The sequence below is a fragment of the Pipistrellus kuhlii genome, unplaced genomic scaffold, assembly GCF_014108245.1.
Source record: "Pipistrellus kuhlii isolate mPipKuh1 unplaced genomic scaffold, mPipKuh1.p scaffold_m20_p_3, whole genome shotgun sequence".
Taxonomy (NCBI): domain Eukaryota; kingdom Metazoa; phylum Chordata; class Mammalia; order Chiroptera; family Vespertilionidae; genus Pipistrellus; species Pipistrellus kuhlii.
Genome location: NW_023425529.1, coordinates 134,385,450 through 134,410,466, shown reverse-complemented (window position 1 = coordinate 134,410,466; position 25,017 = coordinate 134,385,450). Strand labels below are relative to the sequence as shown.

The 25,017-nt window shown below is 38.6% G+C and overlaps 1 protein-coding gene across 2 annotated transcripts; it reads left to right on the top strand.

Moving 5' to 3' along the window:
• Window positions 1-1,710: 1,710 nt before the first annotated feature.
• FBXL3 (F-box and leucine rich repeat protein 3) lies at window positions 1,711-22,394 on the top strand. 2 transcript variants are annotated; one of them, XM_036455737.2, is made up of 5 exons: window positions 1,711-1,848; window positions 7,123-7,471; window positions 10,746-10,868; window positions 14,674-14,845; window positions 21,672-22,394. In XM_036455737.2, the coding sequence occupies exons 2-5, from the start codon at window positions 7,124-7,126 to the stop codon at window positions 22,313-22,315; spliced, it is 1,287 nt and encodes a 428-aa protein (XP_036311630.1). In that variant the 5' UTR covers window positions 1,711-1,848; window position 7,123; the 3' UTR covers window positions 22,316-22,394. The 2 variants fall into 2 exon arrangements, with proteins under 2 accessions (XP_036311630.1, XP_036311631.1); XM_036455738.2 differs by lacking the exon at window positions 10,746-10,868.
• The last annotated feature ends 2,623 nt before the right edge of the window (window positions 22,395-25,017 follow it).

The window sequence follows — 25,017 nt, the reverse complement described above, 5'->3', positions numbered from 1 at the left end:
TATGTTGCAGGGACTTTGTTCAGTTTCACTTATTGATCAGATAGATCTCCCCCTGAGAAAACACTGGCGTTGTCCCCCAGTGAATCGGAATGTAATTTTACACAGGGCTTCCTAGCTCAGTGTTTCTGGGGAAGTGGGAGAGAGTGGAGCGCCCCTTGGGCTGTGTGATTAGAAGACGCTGAAACCGGTTTGGCTCAATGGATAGAGCGTCGGCTTGGGGACTGAAGGGTCCCAGATTCTATTCCGGTCAAGGGCATGTACCTTGGTTGCATACATATCCCCAGTAGGGGGTGTGCAAGAGGCAGCTGATCGATGACTCTCTCTCATTGATGTTTCTAACTATCTCTCTCCCTTCCTCTCTGTACATAATCAATAAAATATATATATATATATATATATAAAATGATTGAGAAGACATCTTTAGATGGAAAATACTCTTATTTTTGAGGGAGGCAGGAAGGATGGTGCATGATTCAAGTTATGACTTTGCACCTAAGGACATTGTAACTTTTCCCAGAAATCCCAGTACCCCAAAATCCAAACAGTTAAAACAAGTAAGTAGCAGTTACAAAGGTGCCTGGATTTACAAGAAAAATAAAAGCTTCAGCAGATGTTTTTCTTTTAAATAGCCAACTACTACTCCTTTACACTTTCCTCATTAGGTTGCACAAAGCTATTTACAACGTTCAGGAGTCTATCCTCCTTATGTAAAAGTAGAGGCGTGTTTTTTTAAAAGGAATAACTCATTTTTAGAAAACAGACTTTTTAAAATATATTTTGAATTTTTTTTTTACAGAGAGTAAAAGAGAGGGATAGTTAGAAACATCGATGAAGAGAATCATCGATCAGCTGATTCTTGCACACCCTCCACTGGGGATGTGCCCTGGACCAGAATCGAACTTGGGACATTTCAGTCCGCAGGCTGACGCTCTATCATTGAGCCAAACCGGTTTCAGCGGAAACACAAACATTTTAAACCTAAAGTTCATCTGTAACCCCTGCGTTAGCACTGTCACCTGCTGGTATAGCTCCCTGCTGTTTTTAAAGACACCTTGTGTACACAGACAGTACTCTCAGAGCCTGGGTTACCTCCGGGCTCTGTGGCGCAGGCGTGGCCGCCCGAGGCCCCGCCCCCCCGCTCGGAGGCGTGCCCGACAAAGGGCCCGCCCTGCGCGGAGGCGTGGCCCGCGTGCCAGCTGTCGGCGCCTCTTTCCTGACCGGCTGCTGGGCTCCCGCGGCCCCGACACTGCCTCCCTCCTTCCTTCCCTCCGCCCCGCTCTCTACACTCTCCCGCTCCGCCACACACTTTCCCTTAAGCTCCAGCCTTCCCGCTACGGATTCAAACAGAAAAACCCCTAAAGCTGGAGGCGGACCGCACCGCCTCACCCAACAAAGCCGGGAGGCGGAAGGCCCGGGCTGCGCGGGCGGCGCGAGGGAGCGGCCCCCTCCCGCCCTCGCGCGGGGACGCGCCGGGGAAAGCGCGCGCCCGCGAGCCCGGCGCCATTTTGGAAACGGGGTCTGGGCCGCGGCGCTCGACGTTCGCGGCGGCCACAGCTCTCCGAGGGACGTCTCTCAGAGCGACGAGGGCTCCCGGGAGGAGGAGGAGGACGCGGACGGCGCGGCGCTGAGGGGGACAGCTCCTCGCAGGGCAGCCGGAGCCGCAGAGGTGGAGCCGCACTGGCGCCCGTCGCGGGACCAGCGCCTCGGATGCGGGCGGAGCGCGGGGGGCCGCGTCGGCGGGAGCCGGAAGCGCGGGGACCGGGTGGTCGCACGTGAAAGCCGCGGACCCGGCCGCCGCCGTCCTCGGAGCCCGGGGCGGTGCGTGGGGGAAGCCGCCCGCGACAGCAGGTAAGGGCGCGAGCAGCGCCGGAGCTCGCGGCCATCGCGGGGCCGGGCGTTCTGCCGGCTCGGTGGGCGGCGGGGCGGGCTGGCGGCGCGGGGGCCAGGGGTCAGGGGTCGGGGGTCCTGGGCGCGGGTGAGCCGCCCTTCGAAGCGCGGAGCCGCGCGGAGCCGGGCGGGGCGGGGCGGGGCCGGGGGCGCGGCCGGCGCCCGGACCTTGGAGCCGCTCGGGGGCGGTTCCCCGCCTGCCTGCGGCTTCAAAACATGTCAACCGGGCGTGGTGCGCGTGCGGGGCTCTCCCCGGTGCCTCTTCCCGGTGCGGCTGCGCCCCGCTTGCAGCGTGAGAAATGGGCTGTGGGATGTCAACACACAGGGCGGGCAGCGCCCCAGGAATGTCCGGAGCGGCCGGGCCGCGGGGCGGGGCGGCGGGGCCGGCGGAAAACTTGGTCAACTTGCGCTGCAGCAGCTTCCCTGCTCTGGGCCGCAGGAAGGGCCGCAGCTTGGGATGCGGAGCGGCCTGTTAGATGGTTGGCCTGGGTCTCCGGGCTAGGAGCTGAGATTGCTGCTATTTTATTGCTGATGATACCCAGTCGAATGGCCCCGATCTTTATTTTTTTTTTAAGATTTTAAATATATTTTATTGATTTTTTTTATTTTATTTTTTTTACAGAGAGGAAGGGAGAGGAGAGAGACGGATAGAGAGTTAGAAACATCGATAAGAGAGAGACTCCGACCAGCTGCCTCCTGCACACCCCCCACCAGGGATGCGCCCGCCACCAAGGTACATGCCCTTGAGCGGAATCGAACCTGGGACCTTCCAGTCCACAGACCGACGCTCTATCCACTGAGCCAAACCGGTTTCAGCTGATCTTTATTTTTTCCCCCTCATTTTTTATTAGGGTATTATATGTGTACATATCTTACCATTGCCCCCCACCCCACCCATCAGAGTTTTGCGTCCATTGGTTATGTTTATAAGCATGCATGCAAGTCCTTGGGTTGATCTCTATGGCCCCGATCTTTAATTTAGTCTTACTTATTTGTTCGTTTATTTTTGCCATCCCTGAAATAGCTATAAAATTACCAATGCTCCCAGTCAATCTATTGGAAGTACAAATGACCACTAGACAGAATTTCATCACTATGCTCCCTCCCATCCCGATGTCCCCCCACCATCTAGATCTGAGAGTCCGTCTCTTTCCACGAGTTTATTCTTGTATTCCAGCCAGAGCGTGCGTATTAATTTTAATGTTCATCAAAGGAGAGCGTAAACGGAAAGGAAATGTGATGCCAGATCAAGCTGCTTAGAGCTCAGAACAAACGGGCTTTTAAAAGGACCACAGGCGCCGGGAACTGAAAGTGCCTGATGCCGTGAGGGACACACGAGTGTTAGCTCTGCTCTTCCCCTGAGGACACGGTGTGGCCGCTCCTCGCAGTGTGTGGATGTGTTAGTTCTGCAACGCCCTGTACTGCTCAGCTGGTCTGCAGTCTTTCCGCATTAGTTTGCTTTTTGGCCCTCCATAGGAGTGTCAGTCCCCCACCAAATGGCTCTGGTGGCCTAAGTTGCATTAATTATTTGGAGCCAGAAAAAGTTGCAGTTTGAAATTGAACTGCCAGAGCCCTGAAGAGACTTGGTTTTGGTGTTCTACAAAGTCTCTTTGACGTTAATTGTCCAACTTCCTCTCTGCCTTTCTCTTTATCTATTTTTTAAATATATTTTTATTGATTTCATACAGGAAAGGAGAGAGAGAAACATCAGTGATGAAAGAGAGTCATTGATCGCCTGCCTCCTGCAGTCCCTTCTGGAGATCTAGCCTGTAACCCAGGCATGTGCCCTTGATCAGAATCGAACCCAGGACCCTTCAGTTCACAGGCAAACACTCTATCCACTGAACCAAACCAGCTAGGACTGGCCTTTAGATAAATAGATGAGGTATTTCACTTTGACTAAAAATAGGAAATAGTTCATTGATATAAATTCTTTGCAGACTGATGGATGCTTTGAATTAACTTTTTAAAATACATATATAAATATTTTTATTGATTTCAGAGTGAGGAAGGGAGAGGGAGAGAAACATCAGTGATGAGAGAGCATCATTGGCTTGCTGCCTCCTGCACACTCCCCACTGGCGATCCAACCCACAACCCGGGAATGGAACCCTGACATCCTGGTTCATGGATTGACATGCAACCACTGAGCCACACTGACTGGTTTGAATTAACTTTTGATATAGCAGAGCTTCATATGTAAGTAGATTTAATAAAATGCTTTTGAAAGCAATGTACATTTTTGCATTGATAAATGAAATCATCTTGGAAAAAATTGATACTTAAAATTTTTATTAGGTGCCCACTGTGTTCTGTTATTTTCATGCATAAATGAGGACGATGCAGAGATTATTTTTATTGGCATTTGCTGATTGTACTAAAATTCTGACATATTACAATCATTATATATAAGTTATAGGTTTTGTTTGGTTAGTTATAAACTAATAAATGCTTAAAATATGCTTCAGTGGTCATTTAGTCTTAATATCTAGATGAAGAGATGCTATTCCTTAGTGTTACATACTTTTTTTTAATATGTCAGCTTTTCTCCCCTCACCTTGAAAAGGTATAGAAATATACTTTGTTTAAAACAATTGTAATAGACAAAGAAAGTATCTATTGTGAGGATCAGCAAAGTATTAACAAAGATATTTGTATGTTCATATACTTTAAAGTAAGATAAATCTTTTCATTTTTAAGTTGAACATTTCTGGTGTTAGAAGACTTTTCTCTAGAAATAAGCAGTCAGCATTCTGTGATAGGGGGTAGAAATATAAAGATGGCTTCATTCTCTTTTGAATCTCTATCTCAAAATTCTGAAGAATTTTAGATAGCCAGAAGAGAAATTACAAGCCCTGGATAGCAAACTCTTTAGTTCTTTGACCCAAATTTTATATGCTAAAATTAAAGTAAGCCTTCAGGATAAGAAAAATGGATCATAATGACAGTGTTATTTCAACCTCTAGTAGGACATCATTACTGGGAGAGATTTTTTTTTTTATGTTAAAGGTTACTTTGTACTTTATACTATCTTTTCTCTAAACACAGTTTAAAATATGCATCTATAGATTCACACATAAGTTTTAGTCTTCCATTCCATACAACTACCCTCTTTTTTTAATGTTTTTATTGATTTCAGAGAGGAAGGAAGAGGAGAGAAATAGAAACATCAATGATGAGCCGAAACCGGTTTGGCTCAATGGATAGAGCATCAGCTTGGGGACTGAAGGGTCCCGGGTTCGATTCCGGTCAAGGGCATGTACTTTGGTTGCGGGCATATCCCCAGAAGGGGGTGTGCAAGATGATTCTCTCTCATCGGTGTTTCTAACTATGTATCTCTCTCTCTTCCTCTCTGTACAAAATCAATAAAATATATTTTTTTTAAAAAGAAAAGAAACATCAATGATGAGAGAGAATCATTGATATGTTGCCTCCTGCTAGGGATCAAGCCCACAGCCCAGGCATGTGCCCTTGACCAGATTCATACCTGGAACCCTGCAGTCTACAGGCCAGTGCTCTATCCACTGAGCAAAACCGGCCAGAGCACAACTAACCTCTTACCATCACCTCTGTCATTCTGTTTTTTCCCTTTTCCCTTGCTCAAAAGAATATATACATCATTCGCTTATCTCACATAGCTGGAAATAGGAGCAATGAGGAAAAGGCAGACCACCTGGGCTGATTTCAATGCCATAAAGACCAGAGGGTCTCTGTCATTCTCTTTCCCTGCAATCCCCAGTTCTTTTTCACAAATGTTGCTAGCTATTAGATAGAAAATCTGGAAACATAGTTGGTTAAGCTTCATGCATTTGCACATCCTTTGTACCATGCAGGAATCGGAAATTCTTACATGCTAGTGTGCCAAGAAGAGAGTTGGAGCCAGCCATTCTTTCAAAAACAATGACTCCAAATCCAGACCATTATCATTCCACAACTGCTGTCTAAAGACAAAAGAAAATTATTGCAGGCTCTAAAGTAAATAGGACCCATTTAGTTTAGAGCCTGCAATACTTTTCAAAAACAACAAAAAGCCAAATCAAAACAAGATCTTTTTATCTGATTATAGTATTTATTGAAATTAAATTAGCTGAAACCGGTTTGGCTCAGTGGATAGAGCATTGGCCTGCGGACTCAAGGGTCCCAGGTTCAATTCTGGTCAAGGGCATTTACCTTTGTTGAAGGCACATCCCCAGTAGGGGGTGTGCAAGAGGCGGCTGATGGATATTTCGCTCTCCTTGATGTTTTCTGACTTTATCCCTCTCCCTTTCTCTCTGTGAAAAATCAATAAAATATATTTGAAAAAAGAAAATAAATGTGTATAATATAGAGAAGCATATTGGGGAAAAAAAATTCACCTATAATTCCACCACTATTAAATCCCAATATAATACATTATTCTATTAATATAATCTACTATTATAGTGTATTAATGTGATGAACCTACTTCCAGTGTGTGTTTCTCAAACATATATGTGTATTCTTGCACTGTCACACACACATTTGGTTTTAAAATAAACATAGGGTCATTTTTTTTTTTTTTTTACTGTGTCATGTGCTTGGATGTCTTTGCTGTAACTGAGTTTAACAGTCATCTGTCTCCTTTCAAAAGCCCTAGTACTTTTTAATTCCTCACAAGAATTCTAGGTGTTATCTTCATTTTACAACCTGAAGCACAGGAGGTCAGAAACTTGTTCAGGGCCACATAACCAGTGAGACATAGGATTCAAACCCAGGGAGCTTAATTCCAGAGCCACACCAGTAAAGTGTCATTGCAGGTTCTCTTTTAGTTAGTTGACTAGAACATTTTTTAAGAATTGGTTTTAGAGGGAAAAGGAGAGAGAGAAATATATTGGTTTCCTCCCGTGTATACCAGACACGGAATTGAACCTGCCACCTTTCAGTGTACAGGTCGGCACTCCAATCATCAGAGTCATATTAGCGAGGGCAGTTGACTGTATCTTTTAAAACATAAATTCTTGTTTTTGTTTCAAAATCATAATCAACTTTCTCCTCCAAATAGTACACTATAAATACAAATGTGTAAGCACCTGTATAAAAAGTTGTAAGATGATAGTTGGTCTCCACTTGTGTTTTCATTATATTTTATTTTGATATTCTTTTTGAATTACTGGCCTTGTTCTTTCTGCACACATCTCAGGGACAGAAAAATGAATTTTGAATTTACTTTCTTCAGAAGTTGAAGTATGAAAAAAAATTATGCTTTTTCCTGAATAGGATGAAACGAGGAGGAAGCAATAGTGACCATAATTCATCAGAAGAAGATATTGCAGAGAAATCCAAGAAACTGAGGACTACAAATGAGCATTCTCAGACTTGTGATTGGGGTAATCTCCTTCAGGACATTGTTCTCCAAATATTTAAGTATTTGCCTCTCCTTGATCGGGCTCATGCTTCACAAGTTTGCCGCAACTGGAACCAGGTATTTCACATGCCTGACTTGTGGAGATGTTTTGAATTTGAACTACATCAGCCAGCTACATCTTATTTAAAGGCTACACATCCAGAGCTGATCAAACAGATCATCAAAAGACATTCAAACCATCTGCAATATGTCAGCTTCAAGGTAATACTTTAAATCCTTCATTTAAAAAAAATAAAGCATATTAGTGACCTTTGTATCCTAAGTGAATATATCTTCTCGTGTCTTTGAAATACTGCTTTTTAGGAAAACTGCTTAAAGATAGATTCAGGATTATCACGTTCCTTAAAAGTTGTAATAAATAATTATATTTCAGCTTAATTACTCTATTATAATTATTAATAATTTCTTAAAAGAGCAAAAGCATTCACTAAATAAGCATAAATCATTGTCCAAAGCTGTCAAACACATTAAATTATTGCAAACAATTTGAGGGAAAAGAAATGTACAATAACATTTTTTTAAATGCGGAGATTATGGCTGACTTAACATTTAATTCTTGTTTCTACCTAATAGGGACTAAGTTTGCTTTTTGATATGGAATCTGCAAAGAAAAAGGAGACAGAGAGCTTTTATGTAAAATATTTTAAGAATATATTTTAGAAAGATGTAGAAAAAGGTACATGGAAGAATGCCAAAAGAACTGTTTGGTTTTGGGGTTTTTTGGGGTTTTTTTTTTAATATATTTTTATTGATTTCAAGAGAAGAAGGGAGAGGGGGAGAGAGAGAAAAACATCAATGATGAGAGAGAATAATTGATTGGCTGCCTCCTGCATGCCCCCTACTCGAGATCAAGCCCGCCTGAGCCCTCAACCCAGGCATGTGCACTTGACCAGAACCCTTTAGTCCTCAGGCTGACACTCTATCCACTGAGCCAAACCAACGAGGGCGATTGGTTCTTTTCATTGCTGGAAGGGATATACTGAAATCATGCAGTGATGAGATAAATGAAGTGGGGTGGCTTTTTGAGATGTTTAGGATTTAAGGAATCACAGTGGTCTGTATAAGTTCAGAGGTTTGTAATGTTTTGTTTTGGGATGGATAATGAAATATGGGCATGTTTGCCAAAACCGGTTTGGCTCAGTGGATAGAGCATCGGACTGCGGACTGAAAGGTCCTGGGTTCGATTCCGGTCAAGGGCATGTACCTTGGTTACGGACACATCCCCGGTAGGGGGTATGCAAGAGGCAACTGGTCAATGTTTCTCTCTCATCGACATTTCTAACTCTCTATCCCTCTCAATTCCTCTCTGTGTAAAATCAATAAAATATATTTTAAAAAAAGGAAAGAAATATGGGCATGTTTATTTTCTAAATGAGTAACACTGGTAATTATTATTGAAAAGTAGTACTACCTGAATACCTGATTTAACTATAGCTGTATCAGTTATTAAACAGGTAAAGTTAAACCTAGATAAAACAGGGATTCTTACCCAGAGTTCCTTACCAAAATTAAAGTCTTCAATAGAAATCACCAGCTTATTCACCCATTATGTGTTCAAGGATGAGGAAAGAACTGGTGATGGAAATAGTTGGGTATATAATGGCCTCCTTCCCAGAAAAATACATAAAGGCTCTTAGACCTCTAAGGGTAGGATTGCTAGACTTTGCAAATAAAAATAGAGGATGCCTAGTTAAATTTGAGTTCAGATAACAAATAATTTTTAGTATAAATATGTCCCTTGCATTACTTAGAACATACTTTATACTTATTCATTGGATGTCCTGTATGTTATTTGGCAACCCTAACTGGGGGAAAGTGTGGGGAAAGATAGAAGGATCAAACAAATAAAAAATTGGGAACTTCTCATTTGTTGTCTCTCCTCTGCCTCCCTGTGATTTCAGTTATCTTTGAGTTGTCTAAGAATGTTCTGATGGTAAATCCTGTTAAAAGAAAAAATTAGTATAATATGTAATCACATAAGTCAAAAGACCAAGTCCATCCATTGGATTGGCTGGGTCAGTGTTAATCTTTTACAGCTCCGTGATAATTCTTATATTTGTATAATCCTTACAGGACCACTTGTCCTAAAAGTTTAAACATTTTTATCTTATTGTTATTTTGCTGAGAAAATAATTTCTAACTTGCAAAAAGAGCCACATCACAGGATTTTTTTTACCTCTCCTGATAGGCCAAAGAGGTGGACAGTCCATTATTGGTGTAGAACAGGGTTTCTCCAACTTTAGGGGCAATCAGAACCCCCAATAGTGCTTGTTGAGATACAGAATGCAGACTCCCACCTCCAAGGTTTCTGATTCCGGTGGTCTGGATTGGCCGTGAGAATTCACATTTCTAACAACTTTCCAGGGGATATTGATGCTGCTGTCCAGGGACCACACTTTGAGAACCACTAGTGTAGGGAAACTTAGCCAAAGGATATTATAAACGGCTTTGCGACTTTAACGTAAATCAGTACAACAGTTGTACAGCCAGCTCCTCAGAACATTTTGAGGTTAAAGTAATGTACATCAATCTGAAATTAAAATAACAACAATACTTTTAACTATTCTGTTTTAAGATGCTTTTTAGCCCACAGGGCAACTTCCTTTCTGAAGAAAAAAAAAAAAAGAGTGCTTGAGGAGTTTTTTGGTTATCCTTCTACCTAGATATATCTAAGCAGAAGAGTGTGTAGGAGCAGCTTCTTTGAGATTTTCATGCTTGACTGGTTAGAGCCCTTATTTCACTGTGCATTCATTTTTTCAGTAATATTGGTGGTGAATCCCCAGGTGTGATTTATTTGAACCTTCTGAGTAAATACTTCAGTTTCTTGTGTCTTGAAACGTGTATTATATTATACATAATGTACTTATATGTATGATTGTACCAATTATCAAATATATAATTATTTTTCAAAGATAAATGTTATGCATTTCATTAGGCTATATAGTCAGTTTGGAATAAATAAACTTAAAGTCAAATTCTTTCAACATTAAATATATACCTTTTCATAATGAAAGTTAAGTTTTGACAGTTGCCCTTATAATTTCTTAGGGTGACTCAGAAAAGTCCTAAAAGAGACAAAGTAAAACTGAGAAACAAGTACATTAGAAAAAGAGATGTATAAATGTGCCTTTTCGGAAATTCAGAGCCGATTGGTGAAATTAAAAATCAAAGAAAAGTAGACAGTGTCAATAATGAAAGCAGGTATAGCTTGCTTATAAAAATCTTGTGATAAGTGTGTAAAGATTTATTCTTAATCAAAGTTAGTGTCAGTACAGCTTGGATTTTATTTAAAGAAAACTTTTTTTGGTAAAGAATTAGGTTGATAGGCATATTCATATGAGGGGTGGGTGATCAAAAGAATATAAATTCTTTAAATTATGCAATAAACTAATAACTATTTTTTGTTTTTGTAAAGTTAATAAATGCACAGAGTAATGTAAATATACCAATGGGTAAATGGTGTTTTCTTTCTAAGGTGGACAGCAGCAAAGAATCAGCTGAAGCAGCTTGTGATATATTATCACAACTTGTGAACTGCTCTTTAAAAACACTTGGACTTATTTCAACTGCTCGGCCAAGTTTTATGGATTTACCAAAGGTATCTTGCTGGTTTTGTTTTATTAACTATTACTGAGAAATCATTGAAACCCTATTCATTCCTATACTGACATTGGGAATGTAAGAAGTAGTAGTAAAATAGAAAATAAGTTACTATTTGGAATGTTAACAGGATTTTTTTAAACTTTCTTTTTTTATGAGTAAGGTTGAAGAGTGAATAAATTTATAGAGGTTTCTATAGAAAGTTTTAAAAGAGACAAAGTAAAACTGAGAAACAGGAATCCTATATAATAAAGAGGTAATGTGCAAATTGACCCTTACTCCGTCACACTGTGACAAGATGGCTGTGCCCACAGTGTAGGCGGGGTTCCCATAAGAAGCGATCAGCAGGGACCTGAGGCTGCATGGTGCCAGGCCAGGGGACCTGAGGCCACGCCCCCGGGGGTGACGGGGGACCTCAGGCCGCACCCACCACCCCAGTGATGGGGCAGGGTACCTGAGGGTGCACTGGGGACCTGCAACTGCACCCCACACTCAGTGAGGCCTGACAGGAGTGGGGCCAGCCAGGTCTGGATCTTGTTCAGTGAGGTTGAGGCTAGCCAGGTCTGGGTCTTGTGTGATTTCAAGGTGCATGCGGGTGGGGCAGGGACTTGACTCTGGGTCCCATGTTGAGCCCCAGACTCTTGACAGGATGAAGATTTTCATATATATTTTACTAATTTTCTTTCATCTCTGATACTTCTATTATAGAGAAAGGGCAAATAGCAATATTAAAATGTTTCCTCTAGTTCATTCCCTTTTAATGTGCACAAAATTTGTGCACCGGGCCACTAGTATTAGAAAAAGAGACATAGATGTGCCTTTTTGGACTTTCAGGGCAGATTGATGAAATTAAAATCAAAGAAAAGTAGACCGTGTCTGTATTGAAAGCAAGTTCTGTTAAGTGCATAAAGATTTATTCTCAAGCAGAGTTAGTATCAGAACAGCTTGGATTAATTTACAGATTTTATTTAAAGAAAATTTTTTGAAGAGTTAGTTGATATATCTCCATATTTATGTTTTTAGATGATCCTACATGTAATTGGAAGTAGTCTCTCTAATAATTCTGTTAAAATAGAAAAATAAGTGTGCATTTTTAGAAAGACAACTAATAAAGGCCTTCGAGTATGTTAGCTAATGTTTAGTAGGTTATTTTCCAATAGCAATTTGAAAAACAGATATTTCGGAGAGCATCACAAACTAAAATGTAGATATCCTTTTAAAACACCTAACAGTTTAATTTACTAGGATGATTCAGAGAGATTTTACTAACTTGAGTGTATATTATAACCCAGGTGGTTCAATGGAATATCAATCAATAACATATATCACCAGTTAATTTCCAAGTCTTAATTGATTTTAAAAAGGTTCACTACATATCTTCATTTGAAATAAAATGTTTTCTCATATGTAAAATAAGAGAAATGGACAAGAGCATCTGCTTATTTCAGCATTTTAAGATTCTAAGTATATAAATTCAGTATTGTTCTCAAACTTAATATTTGAATTTTGGATTACCACTATTTCAAATTTTCCCTTCCTAAGAGCAATCAATCCTAAACTGGTTCAAGGATCTCAGTCTAAGAAGCACTTAGTTATGTGCTACAGTAGCACCTTATTCAAGCATCATGTGGGAAATCTTCTGAATTGAATTTTTTATGTACATACCATAGTTATACATATGGAATATGTATAAAATAAAACATATTAAAAGTATATTGAACATAATTTTTTTTCATTACTCGGGATTATCATTATGCATAATTAGTACTGATGCTGTACTTATGTGTAGTAGTTTTGTCTTTGGGAATTATTGATGAACTAGAGGCCCGGTGCATGAAATTCGTGCACTGGGAGGGGGCCTCTAAGTCAAAGCTGCACCCTCTTCAATCTGGCCTGCAGGTACTGCCCACCGGCCTGGAGCAGGGCACCTAGCTTCATTGCCTCGGGCAGCGCGCTCCCAGCAGATGGGCAGGTGTCCCAACCTCCCCACTGGCCGCTCCTCGTGCTGCCTACCTGCCCAGAGCAACTGGGGTGGGACGCCTGCCTTCATCACTGTGGCAATGATGCAAGTGTCCCAGCCCAGCTGCTGCCATCTGACCCAGAATGATCCTCAATTTGCATATTCCCTCCTTATTGGCTGTGGGTGCCACCATCTTTGTTGTGGAGTTATGGTCAATTTGCATATTCTTTATTAGGATGGGCCTCAGGTGCTTGTACTGTTTTTATTTTTTCTTTTCCTATTAGGGCTTCTGCAGAGATTGAAATTGAGTGTCGCTATAGTTGGGAAATCCTGTGAGAACCAAAAAGAACCTGAAAGATATTTGACCAAAGCTAAATCTGAGGGAAATGGGAAAATGAAGGCAGTGATGCAGTTATGAGTATACTAATGAAATGTGATTGTATGAGATAAATAATTGAGTTTGATATGAAAATTTAGGAGGAAGATTTAGCATTTAAATAGTAAAACAGTTAATTACAGTGCAAAAAAAAGAATGATTAAAAAGATAGTGTTTCATTGTCCAGTTGACCCTTGAACAACATGGGTGTGGGAGGACCCACTCCTGAGCATTCGAAGATCTGGCCCTCGGCATGTGGGGATTTCCAGCTACGGATCGAATGTAATTGATCCATGAAAAACACCAGTTTAATGGCTGCACGGGTCCACTTACACAAAATTTGATATTTTTCAATTTAAAAAAAATCCACATATAAGTGGCCCTGCACAGTTCAAACCCATCTTATTCAAGGGTCAGCTGTACTTTCTGGCTATTAACCTGCCCTCTTCCCAATTTACTACCGAAGTAAATTTATGAAGTTAAATGGGAGGTCAGATTGGCCTCTCTTTCCTCTCCTGGATTATTTGTCCACTGGTTATGGCTTCTTAGTTTTTACTCAAAGTCATATACTTTGACCATGCTTTTGTTTCAAACCTTTTTTTAAAATCCTCATTAAAGGCTATGTTTTTGTTGATTTTGAGAAAGAGAGGGAAGGAGAGAGAAACAAGGAGAGAAACATTGATTAGTTGCCTTCTGTCCTCACCCCGACTGGGGATTGAACCTGCAACCTGACTGGGAATCAAACCCACAACCTTTTGGTGTATGGAATGATGCTCCAATCAGCTGAGCCACCTGGTCAGGCCTTGACCATGCTTTGATTCCTGTTTCCCTACAGTGGTTCCTTTAGGTCAGATTCTGTGTCCAACTGATAACTTAGGATATGTTTATTATAATGGATAGCTATTAACTGTTATATTTGTGGGAAAATATGTTAAAATAGGCTTGAAAACATAGATAATTTAACATATTTAAAGGCATTTTTAAACTTGGAATTTTATTTAGGTATGATTTTTATTTTATAATCAAATTTTATTTAAGTTTTCATATTCCAAATAAGTCTTTCATAGGTTCTGAGTTGGTTGTTATTTTAATTTTTAATGATTATGCTAATATTTATTATGTTTTAATGGTCATTACTATCAGACAAAAAAATAATACAATTTGTTATAAAACAGGAGAGTAGGGTTTCAGATAGTTATGTGAAATGTCTAAGAGGTATTATCAACTTGAATTCCAGAATTCCTCTCTTTTCTTACCAATAATTACTGTGATAGAGACACTCATCTTGAGGCTTGAAGTCTTTTTTTTCTCCCAAAGGTAAAAAGGTGCTTCAGTAGAGTGAAGGAGATGCTGCCCCTAAAATAGTTATGAAATAATAGCATTAGGGTTCAAATATGTGTATTATGACAACTCTTTCAATTCTCATTTGTAGAATTGAAACAATGTATTTTTTTTTTTGCTTTTCAGTCTCACTTTATCTCTGCACTGACAGTTGTGTTTGTAAACTCCAAATCCTTATCCTCGCTTAAGATAGATGATACCCCAGTAGATGATCCATCCCTCAAAGTACTGGTGGCCAACAACAGTGATACGCTCAAGCTGCTAAAAATGAGCAGCTGTCCTCACGTGTCCCCAGCAGGTATGTTTTGTTTTTGCCAGATAACATTTTAGTCAATGTATTGATACGTTTATCAAATTTAAAAAAAACTATGATCACTAATCTTGGAATTAATATGATTATTCTCTTTTACATATGTGGTTTAAAAAAATGTGTGTGTGTGTGTGTGTGTGTGTGTGTATATATATATATATATATATTTTTTTTTTTTTTTTTTTTTTTTTCAGAGAGGAAGGGAGAGGGAGAGATAGAAACATCAAGCGATGAGAGAATCATTGATTGGCTGCCTCCTGCACTCCCCTACGACTGGGGACAGCCTGCAACCCAGGCATATGCCCTTCACCAAAGTCGAACCTGTGACCCTTCAGTCTTAGACCAATGCTCTGTCCACTGAGCCAAACCAGCTAGAGCTACATAAGTGTTCTTAATGTCATAAAGCAAATTCTGTAGCATTGACACTTCCAAATTATTTTCTAATTTTATTCGGCAATTTGTGTCCAACTTGTGTTAAAAAGATGGATAAATTAAAAAAAAATGAAAGGCCAAGATGAGGTCTGCCTGAGGTGCCCCTTTAGGTAAAATAGAACTTTCTCTTATTGTATTTGAGCTAACAGGATAGGTTTTGAGTCTGTGTAATCTCATAATTAGTTTTCTTCTTGCTAAGTAGAGGAGAGGAGTTGTGCTAAAGTTGTTGCCTTACATTTTGCAAGATAATGCTTTCCCTAGGTTGAAATTTGGAGCCAAAGGTCACTTTAAATGGGGGAATAATCTACACTAATAAAAGAAATATGCAAATTGACCATACCTGCATGATATCCACCAGCCAATTAGGAGTGAGTATATAAATTGACCCAACAAAGATAGTGGGTTAATTTGCATATGCAGGTGTGGAGCAAAAACTGAAGGCTCCTGCCCAAGCCAAGACTTATGAAGACTGAAGAGGCTTGGCTTCTCTGCTATAATAGAGCAGAGAAGCCAAGCCTCACTGTAGCCAGAGCAGAGAAGCCTCAAGGCTGCAGCCAGAGCAAAGGCTGGGTCCCAAGTGCCAGAGGAAAACCAGTGCTTATTGCACGAATGTTCATGCAATGGGCCTCTAGTAGCATTATAAAATCTCATATAGAATTTAAATACTGCACCTTATTCAGTTTTATATCATGTAAATTTCAAATGGCTTGTATTATAAAGTAAATATACAATACTTTGTACTACTCTCTGATGCTTCACTCCTGACTCAACCTCCCACTGTTGACCTAACTCCCAATCCTTTGGCTGTTATTTGGGAAACTTATTTTTAAGAAATGATCTTAAATTCTTGAACTCTTTACAGAACACTTCCCATTTTCTTGCCATACCTAAAGCCCGGTTTTTCCCCAAGAAAAGAAATAACTATATCTTTCTTGGATGAAGATATTTGCTCATTCTTCCCTATCTACAATACAGAGGATCTTGGTGATGGGAATGGCTAGGTTTCTTGCAATACAGTGGGCCCTCCGTATCCGTGGATTCTGCATGCATGGATTCAACCAATTGTGGATTGAAAATACTCAGAAAAAGTAAAAAAAAAAAAAAAAAAAAAAAAAAAAAAAAAAAGTAAAAAGGTTATGTTGTTACTGATGTGTATTGTGTAGTTTGGCCTATGATGGTTGCAACATCTGTACTGAGCATATACAGATTCTTTTTGGCATTATTCCCTAAACAATGCAGGATAATAACTATTTATATAGCATTTCGATTGTATTAAGTATTATAAGTAACGTAGAGATGATTTAAAGTGTATGGGAGGATGTGCGTAGGTTATTAGCAAATATTACACATTTTCTATAAGAGACTAGAGCATCTAAATGCTGTTTACAGGGTTGATTACATAAACACATGTAATCAACCCTGTAAACAGCATTTAGAATCTAGTGGATTTTGGTTTCTGCAGGGGGAAGGGAGGAGTGGTATGGTATTGTGTGATTGTCCTGGAACCAGTCACCAAGTGACACCAAGATATGACTATATTTTTCTAACTTCTGCCACTTCTAGATTATCACAAAATATGATAAATCTAAATGAAAAAGAATGGGCTTTGGCAGTTACTTCTTATGTAATCTTGGTCACATCTTACTATCTACTGTATAGATAACTCAGAGTAAGGTTCATAATTCAAAGCTTCATCGTGTACAAGGCCCTTTGTATCCTGATCTCCACCCATCTCTTTCATTATGTTAGCTATTCGCTCACATGCAGCTTTTACTTGAGCCCTATGTAAACTACAGGTCTTTATACCTGTGTGTCAGCAGAACACTGTACCTTGTGGAATACCTGTTTTCCCCCACTTCATCTAGATTCTAGATAATTCCAGCTCAGCTTTCAGAATGCAGCTCAGGTTTTTTGGTTTTATTCCTGTTTCCTCCTCTCTGCTTTTGCTACCCTGTCGTTTCCATATCACTCTGAACGTAACTCATAGCACTCTGTGAGAGCCTTGGGGTCTCTGGTTTCTCCACGAGAGTGAGCTCATTATTCTCTTTATCCCAATACATCCCATGTTTATTTTTAATGTATATACACATCAGTTCTGATAGACTGGTATAAGCTTCCTTAATGTGACCTAATGACTTGTGGACTAGTTGTTCAGGAGGGAGATGGAGCACTTATAACACTTTTTTTTTAAATCCTCTCCTAAGGATATGTGTGCTTTTATTGATTTTAGAGAGAGACACCAATGTCAGAAATATCAACCAGTTACTTTCCATACACACTTGGGCCAGGGATCAAACCTGCAAACTAAGTACCGTATTTTTCGGACCATAAGACGCTCCGGACCATAAGACACACCAGTTTTTAGACAAGGGAAATGAAGAAAAAAAGATTCTGAAACAAATAGTGTCCTAAAATACTTTATGTGCATTAAAACCCAACATCACAGTCATAAACACATGTAATCAACCCTGTAAACAGCATTTAGAACCATTTTAGAGCCGGGCAAGCACACAGAGACGGGCAAGTAAAAAAACTTTTTTTTTAAAGTATATGTGTAGGCTATATTTGGACCATAAGACGCAGGGACTTTCCCCCCCCACTTCTGGGGGGGAAAAAGTGCGTCTTATGGTCCAAAAAATAAGGTATGTGCCCTGACCCAGAAACCTAACCTGCAATATTTTGGTGTATAGGATGACACTTTAACCAACTGAGGCACCTGGCCAGGGCTATATTTTTTAAGTTTGTAACTATAAAGATCTTTAAAATTTAACATGTTATATATTTTTTATCCATGTTTCATACATTTGGACAGTTTTTCTAAGTTGAAATTACAGGCTATTTTCTATTCTGCTTTCTTCACTGAACATCTTGTCAAACTTTTTTCCCATTTCGTATAGTCCTTATAATTGTCTATTGTGCTGCGCCAGCACAGTCAAGGGTTCATCAAGCCTGAGGGAGGGCTGGTGAAGGATGAAGAAAAAGACAGACAAAAAGAATAAGCTGAGTCTAGATGGATCTTATGTGCCAGGCTGAGGCCACAGAACAGATCCAGACTGCAAAGCTGATGCTTTATTTAAAGTCAGGGGCAAACAAGGTAATTTACAGTGTTCTTATAAGTTTCACTTGTCACTTGCTGCCCCTCCCACAGCCCATTAGCTACCCAGGAAAGATCTAAGTGATTAGAGAATAATGACAAAAAGAATCTACATGTTCAGTACACATGTTGCAATCAAGTTTAAGCAGTCACAAGATCAAGCTTAATTATGCTTAGAGGGCTGTGCCCTCAAAGCTGGGACTTGTTTGCGACTTTGCCAGCAGGTCAGTCTGAGGCTTAACTCTATAATGCTCCCTACAGGGCCTCTAGGGACCATTTGACACCTGTGTCTTGTCTCTTTCATACTCCTGATTTTCCTTTTTCCTCTCAGATTGTTTCTACTCTGTTTTCTTTGCTGGGTTTTCTTTTCCTTCCTTAAACTTTGATGTTTCACTATCTTCTGTATTGGATCCTTTTTTGTTTTGCTGTGTAAACTCAGCTCTGTTCTCATTACCTATTCAGTTACATCCTATATGTTAATACCTCCTACATTGGATGTCTCTGAAACTCTAGAGCTGTGTATTGAGCTATGATGGCCCAGTGCCTCTAGAATGTCTCACAGGTACCTCAGACAAATGAACTTCCTTTTCCCCCTATCCAAATTTGCTTTTCCCTTTTTACCATCTCATTGAATGGCATCTGTCTAGTTGTCGGGGACCTGATAGATGTCCTTAATTCCTCCCTTTACTTTGTACATTTCTTCCACGGAGGTCTGGTGTCCCTGAAGTATGCCTTGAATCTCTATGATGCCATAGAATGAATGTTTGTGTTGTTTCCTCTCCCTCAATCCCAGTCCTTGTATTGAAACCCTAATCCCCAGTGTGATGGTATTTGGAGGTGGGTTGGTAGATAATTAGGTCATAAGAGTTGAGGCCTCATCAATAAAATTAGTACTCTTATAAGAAAGACAGTCTCTCTTTCCACCATGTGAAAACATAGTGAGAAGTAGCCATCTACAAGTGGGGGGTGCGGAGAGAGTTCTGCCCCTCACCCAAACCTGACCATGCTGGCACCATGATCTTGGACTTTTAGTCTCAAGAACTGTAAGAAATAGATGTTTATTTTTTAAGCCACTTGCTTCTGTTAAGTAGCCCAAACTAAGACACTGTACCTTTCTTTATCTCCACTCTTACTGCTCTAGTCCAGGCCTCACAATCTTTGGGCTATACCCTCTTAACTGATTTCCTGATTTGCAGACTTGCTCTTCTCTAATCTGATTTTCATTCTAAAATAAAATTTGATGGTTTTTTCCCTCCAGTTTCTTTAGAAACTTCTTACTGTGCTTTAGATAAGATCCAAACACCTTGCTGAAGCTGGCAAGATCCTATATGAGATGGTCCTTGCCTATCTGTTGGGATTCAACCTTTAAAATAGGATAATCTGTGTTGAATTTCGGTCAGTTCTTAGAATGCTTGTGTTTTCTTCCATGTTTGGGTGTTCCATGTTTGGGTGTTCCACAGGAAATACCAATCACTTCCTTTCTTCACTGGGTTTTTAAAAGGGTCATTCCTGGACAGTCTTGTTTTAAAGCCAACTATGCTATATAACATAATCATGGGAGTGGTATCTTAATCATATTCACAGGTTCCAGGGATTAGGGTGTGGAATCTTGGGAACTATTGATACTTTGAGAAGTAATGTTTGTCATACTGCTTTATTACTAGTAAATGGTATCTATCTCCCAGTTTCTTTTATTTGCATCTTAGGTTACCATTTCCCATGTGTGTGTTTTTGTTTTTTCTATTTATATCAGGTTTATAAGATTGCAAAGAATGAAATGTGTTCAGGTTACCTTGGGTGGTCAGGGTTTATTTTATAGTATATATACACCTTGTGGAGACAGAAACTTGGCAGTGACTGAACATTAAAGCACAGATGTCTTTTACTCCCTCTTCTGGTGATTCTCTTAAACTGGCTATTCCATTTATGTTTTCACTGATTCTGTTGCTTGTCTTCTCCTCCTACTCTTTAAAGTTTTGGGCTTATTGATGGCCTTAGTATTGTCACTCCTTGAATTCCAGTTGTGGTCTTTGAAATTAACTGCCTACAACTTCAAAATAGGATATTTACCTTTCTAGACTTTTATTTGTAGGATAACATATTTAGTACCTGACATATCGTTGCACAATAGATAGTAGATAATATGATGTGAGTTTTGTTGTTTGTATTCTTGTTTCTAAACACCCAAAGGAAATGGTTTATTTGCTCACTTATCAAGTAGTATACCAGTATATTGGGTGTGTCTTACTAAGCCACTTTGGAGATCAGATATTAGCCTTTGTTAAATCATCTGCTGGTAGGGGTTTGGAGCAGTTTTGAAGCATAGTACCCTACGCATTGGAACCATTTAAGGAACTGCTTTGTGTGTAAGTTAGAGCTTTCAAAGACATAATGTATATTTTCACTAATGTGAGTTGGTAATTACCTTTTGACTTGTTTACCTTGGTATTTTTTTTTTTTTCTTAGAATTGTGACATACTTAGCTGAAACTGGTTTGGCTCAGAGGTAGAGAGTGGGTCTGTGGACTGAAAGGTCCCAGGTTTGATTCCGGTCAAGGGCATGTACATTGGTTGCTGGCACATCCCCAGTGGTGGGTGTGCAAGAGGCAGCTGGTTGATGTTTCTCTCTCATTGACGTTTCTAGCTCTCTATCCCTCTCTCCTCCTCTCTGTAAAAAATCAATAAAATATATTTTTTTTAAAAAGAAATATGACATACTTATATATACTATTTATCAGTTAAACTCTGCTCATTTGATGAAAATCTATTTTTTAAATATCTTATTTCAAATGTTTTATTATATAAATAATACTGTATATGATTTCTACCTTATTTTAATTAAGATTTATTAAGGTTTTGAATTTCAAAAAATGCCCTTTGGCTTCTGTTGCAATAATCATATAATTTTCCTTGCCTTACCTATCAGTTCAGTGATAGTAAACAGTTTCTTTAAAAAAATTATGGTACTACATTACTGGGATAAACCTTGCTTAGTCATTGTATATTTTTAAATGACATAATTATTTCTTAATTTTTCTGAGTTGATAAGTGAGCTTTCTTTCTTAGGTTCATTTAAATTGGTCTAATTTTCTTAAGGACAAAATTAGTAATATTTAAATATTGGTAACTTACCTTCTAATTCAATCATATAACTAAATTTTAAATTGTATAGCTTTGTGTAAGGGAAATAGGTAAGATTTTATTGTGGGACATGTATTTGATTACATTTTTGAACAGATGATGACCTTGTGCAGAAATTTGTAAATAATTAGATCTTTTTTTTTCCAAGGTATCCTTTGTGTGGCTGATCAATGTCATGGCTTACGTGAACTGGCCCTGAATTACCATTTGTTAAGTGATGAATTGCTGCTGGCTTTATCTTCTGAAAAACACGTTCGATTAGAACATTTGCGCATTGATGTAGTCAGCGAGAATCCTGGACAGACACACTTCCATACAATTCAGAAGAGCAGCTGGGATGCTTTCATCAGACATTCACCCAAAGTGAACTTAGTGATGTATTTTTTTTTATATGAAGAGGAATTTGATCCATTCTTTCGGTATGAAATACCTGCCACCCATCTTTATTTTGGGAGGTCAGTAAGCAAAGATGTGCTTGGCCGTGTGGGAATGACATGCCCTAGACTGGTTGAACTAGTAGTGTGTGCTAATGGATTACGACCTCTTGATGAAGAGTTAATTCGAATTGCAGAACGATGCAAAAATTTGTCAGCTATTGGACTAGGGGAATGCGAAGTCTCATGTAGTGCCTTTGTTGAGTTTGTGAAGATGTGTGGCGGTCGCCTGTCTCAATTATCCATTATGGAAGAAGTATTAATTCCTGACCAAACGTATAGCTTGGAGCAGATTCATTGGGAAGTGTCCAAGCACCTTGGTAGGGTGTGGTTTCCAGACATGATGCCCACGTGGTAAAGACTAAGTGATGTAGGGAATGATGAATAGCACCTTAACTTTAAGCATATTGTATTATAACAAAAGTTTATTTCCTGTAGCTCTAATTCTATTTTGTGGAACAGAAATTTAATAGTATTCTGTATTGAGTATATAAGGACTGTTTATTGGAAGACCCATGAATCATTTTTGGTTGGAAAATTTTATTTCTTTAGTCAGATTGCAGATTTTATTTAATTTGGTTCAAATCTGAAACCTGTTATAAAGATTGAATATTTTACAATCTGAAGGAACAAAACCTATACACTGAATAGCCAGATTATTATGATCTCTGAACACATAATAATCTGGCCACTCAGGATGTGTGTGTTAGAGGCCCGGTGCATGAATTCGTGAGTAGATGTGATCTGGCCAGCCTGGCTAGGGGGAGGGTACATGGGCGGTTGGCCGGCCTGCCTGCTGGACGAGGAGACAATTTGCATATTAGTCTTTTTTATATAGGATATACACTGAGTGGCCAGATTAGTATGTATTCAGAGATCATAATAATACGGCCATTCAGTGTATATTATAATATCCAAGAAGTGAGTACTAATAGATTTTACAAAATGTTGTGTTACATTCTTTATTTTAATGTAAACTTGACATTTTAGGGTCTTCAGTTATATATATACCTGTTATAAGGTGTTTAATATAGCTCAGGAAAGTAAGCATTTTGTGAGGAAAAAATGTACGTTATTTTGTATTTAATGAAAAAGATCGGTTGAATGTTCTCAAATGTTACCTTTAATAAGGTATAAATATAATTATAATTCTTAGACATCCGATATATGTCACACAGTAGTTATATTAGAAGGATAACAAACAGCCAAGATAAAATTAAAAGAAAATAAACACCAGAAGGGAGGCATTGTCTAGTTTAGTATAAACTTTTAGATTTCCTCTGTAATCTGCTAAACCATTGTAATTCTTTTCTGCAATACATTATTTTATTTGGCACTTGAGGCATTGTATGTAAAGTAAGGAATGTTTTACGAATTCTCAGTTTTGTTTAAACTAGTTTTGAAGTATTATACAATAATTGAAAAGTTTATTTTTAAAAAGCTAAATTCAAATAAAAGTAGAACTTTAAAATACTTAAAAATTATTTCCATGAAGGAATATATTTTTTAAGTCTCCAGTGAATTTCATTTTTCCATTTTGGAATTATATAGTTATGTAAGACTTTCAAAAATTATAACAGAAGCATCAGTGTATAGTTCAGCATAGACTGTAAATTTAAAAGGATATATTTAAGTTCCTAATCATATTTTTAAGTAAATATTGCTCAGTAGACTGGAAAATGTTAATAGAACAATGTCTATAGTTTTTGATTGTTAATTTGGTTGAACTTATATATTATTTAAGTTAGCATTTTTAATACTTTTCTTATGAATGAAGGTAATTCATAGATTGTAGACTGTAAAAATAGTAACTTTTGGGCTAAGTTCTTTTAGATATTATATAAACTTTGATTCTAAACACTAGTGCTAGTTGATATTACCCTCCTAAGGGAAATTAGAACTGATTTACTCCCCATGGAATAGATTAATGCTTCAAATTTCTAGAAAGCATTTTGGTAATTATGGAAGTTAACAGTCTTACAGATCTAATCTATTTTTATTTTATTTTTTTAATATATTTTATTGATTTTTTTTTAACAGAGAGAAAGGTAGAGGGATAGTTAGAAACATTGATCAGCTGCCTCCTGCACACTTCCTCCTCCTGGGGATGTGCTTGCAACCAAGGTACATGCCCTTGACCAGAATCAAACCTGGGACCCTTGAGTCCCCAAGTCCTCTATCCGGTTAGGGCTAATCTATTTTTAAATTGAATACCTTCCTAAGAATAAAGTAAAAGGTGATATTCTGTGTAATTTTTGCTTTTTAAAATTAATGGTATTCTGGCCACATATAAATGAGAAGGGGGGGGGGGAAGAATGATCTAGACTTGGAAATTAAAAGTAATTATTATACTATTCTCCCCCCTCTCCCTTACAAAATAGTAAAAAGGTTTGTACAGAAATACCTGTGTTAATGAATGAAGCTTTTTTCCTTGTACAACTTTTGGAGAATGGATTTGATAGTACATAATCAGTTATACCAAATAACCAAGCTTTATTTGGAAATTTACTTTTTGTACAAATTGAATTATATAATGCTTGAAATATTTTAAGTCACTTTATAAGCAAAATGTATAGCACTTAATTTGTTTATACTGTAAACTATGTGTTAAATGCTTTTGTCAGTTTAAGAATAAAGATAATTTCTAATGTTGTTGTATTACAATTTTTAAAAACTACCCTAACATGTGTTTAACTGATTTTAAAACATGTTAAACTAAAACTTATGTTTTAGTTTCAAATTCATAGTTTATGGATATAATGCTTAGCATTAAATAATCTTTATAGTAGAACGGCTTTTTTGTTAAGGAAATGAAATCTATAAGTTCTGATGCCTAAAGTGATGGAAAATTTAAAATTGACCATAAAATGTAAATTTATTCCTCAAATTTTATGAGGAAAGTGGTTAAGTTAAAAATCAAAAATAGGTTTTTTCTACATTTAGAATAAGAATATATACAGATTATTTAGAAATAGAATTCTAAAAAAGAAAAGAAATAGGAGTCTTAGGGTCCTTAAATTCAGATAGCGTTTTTAGAGAAAAACTAGAAGGCTGGTGCAT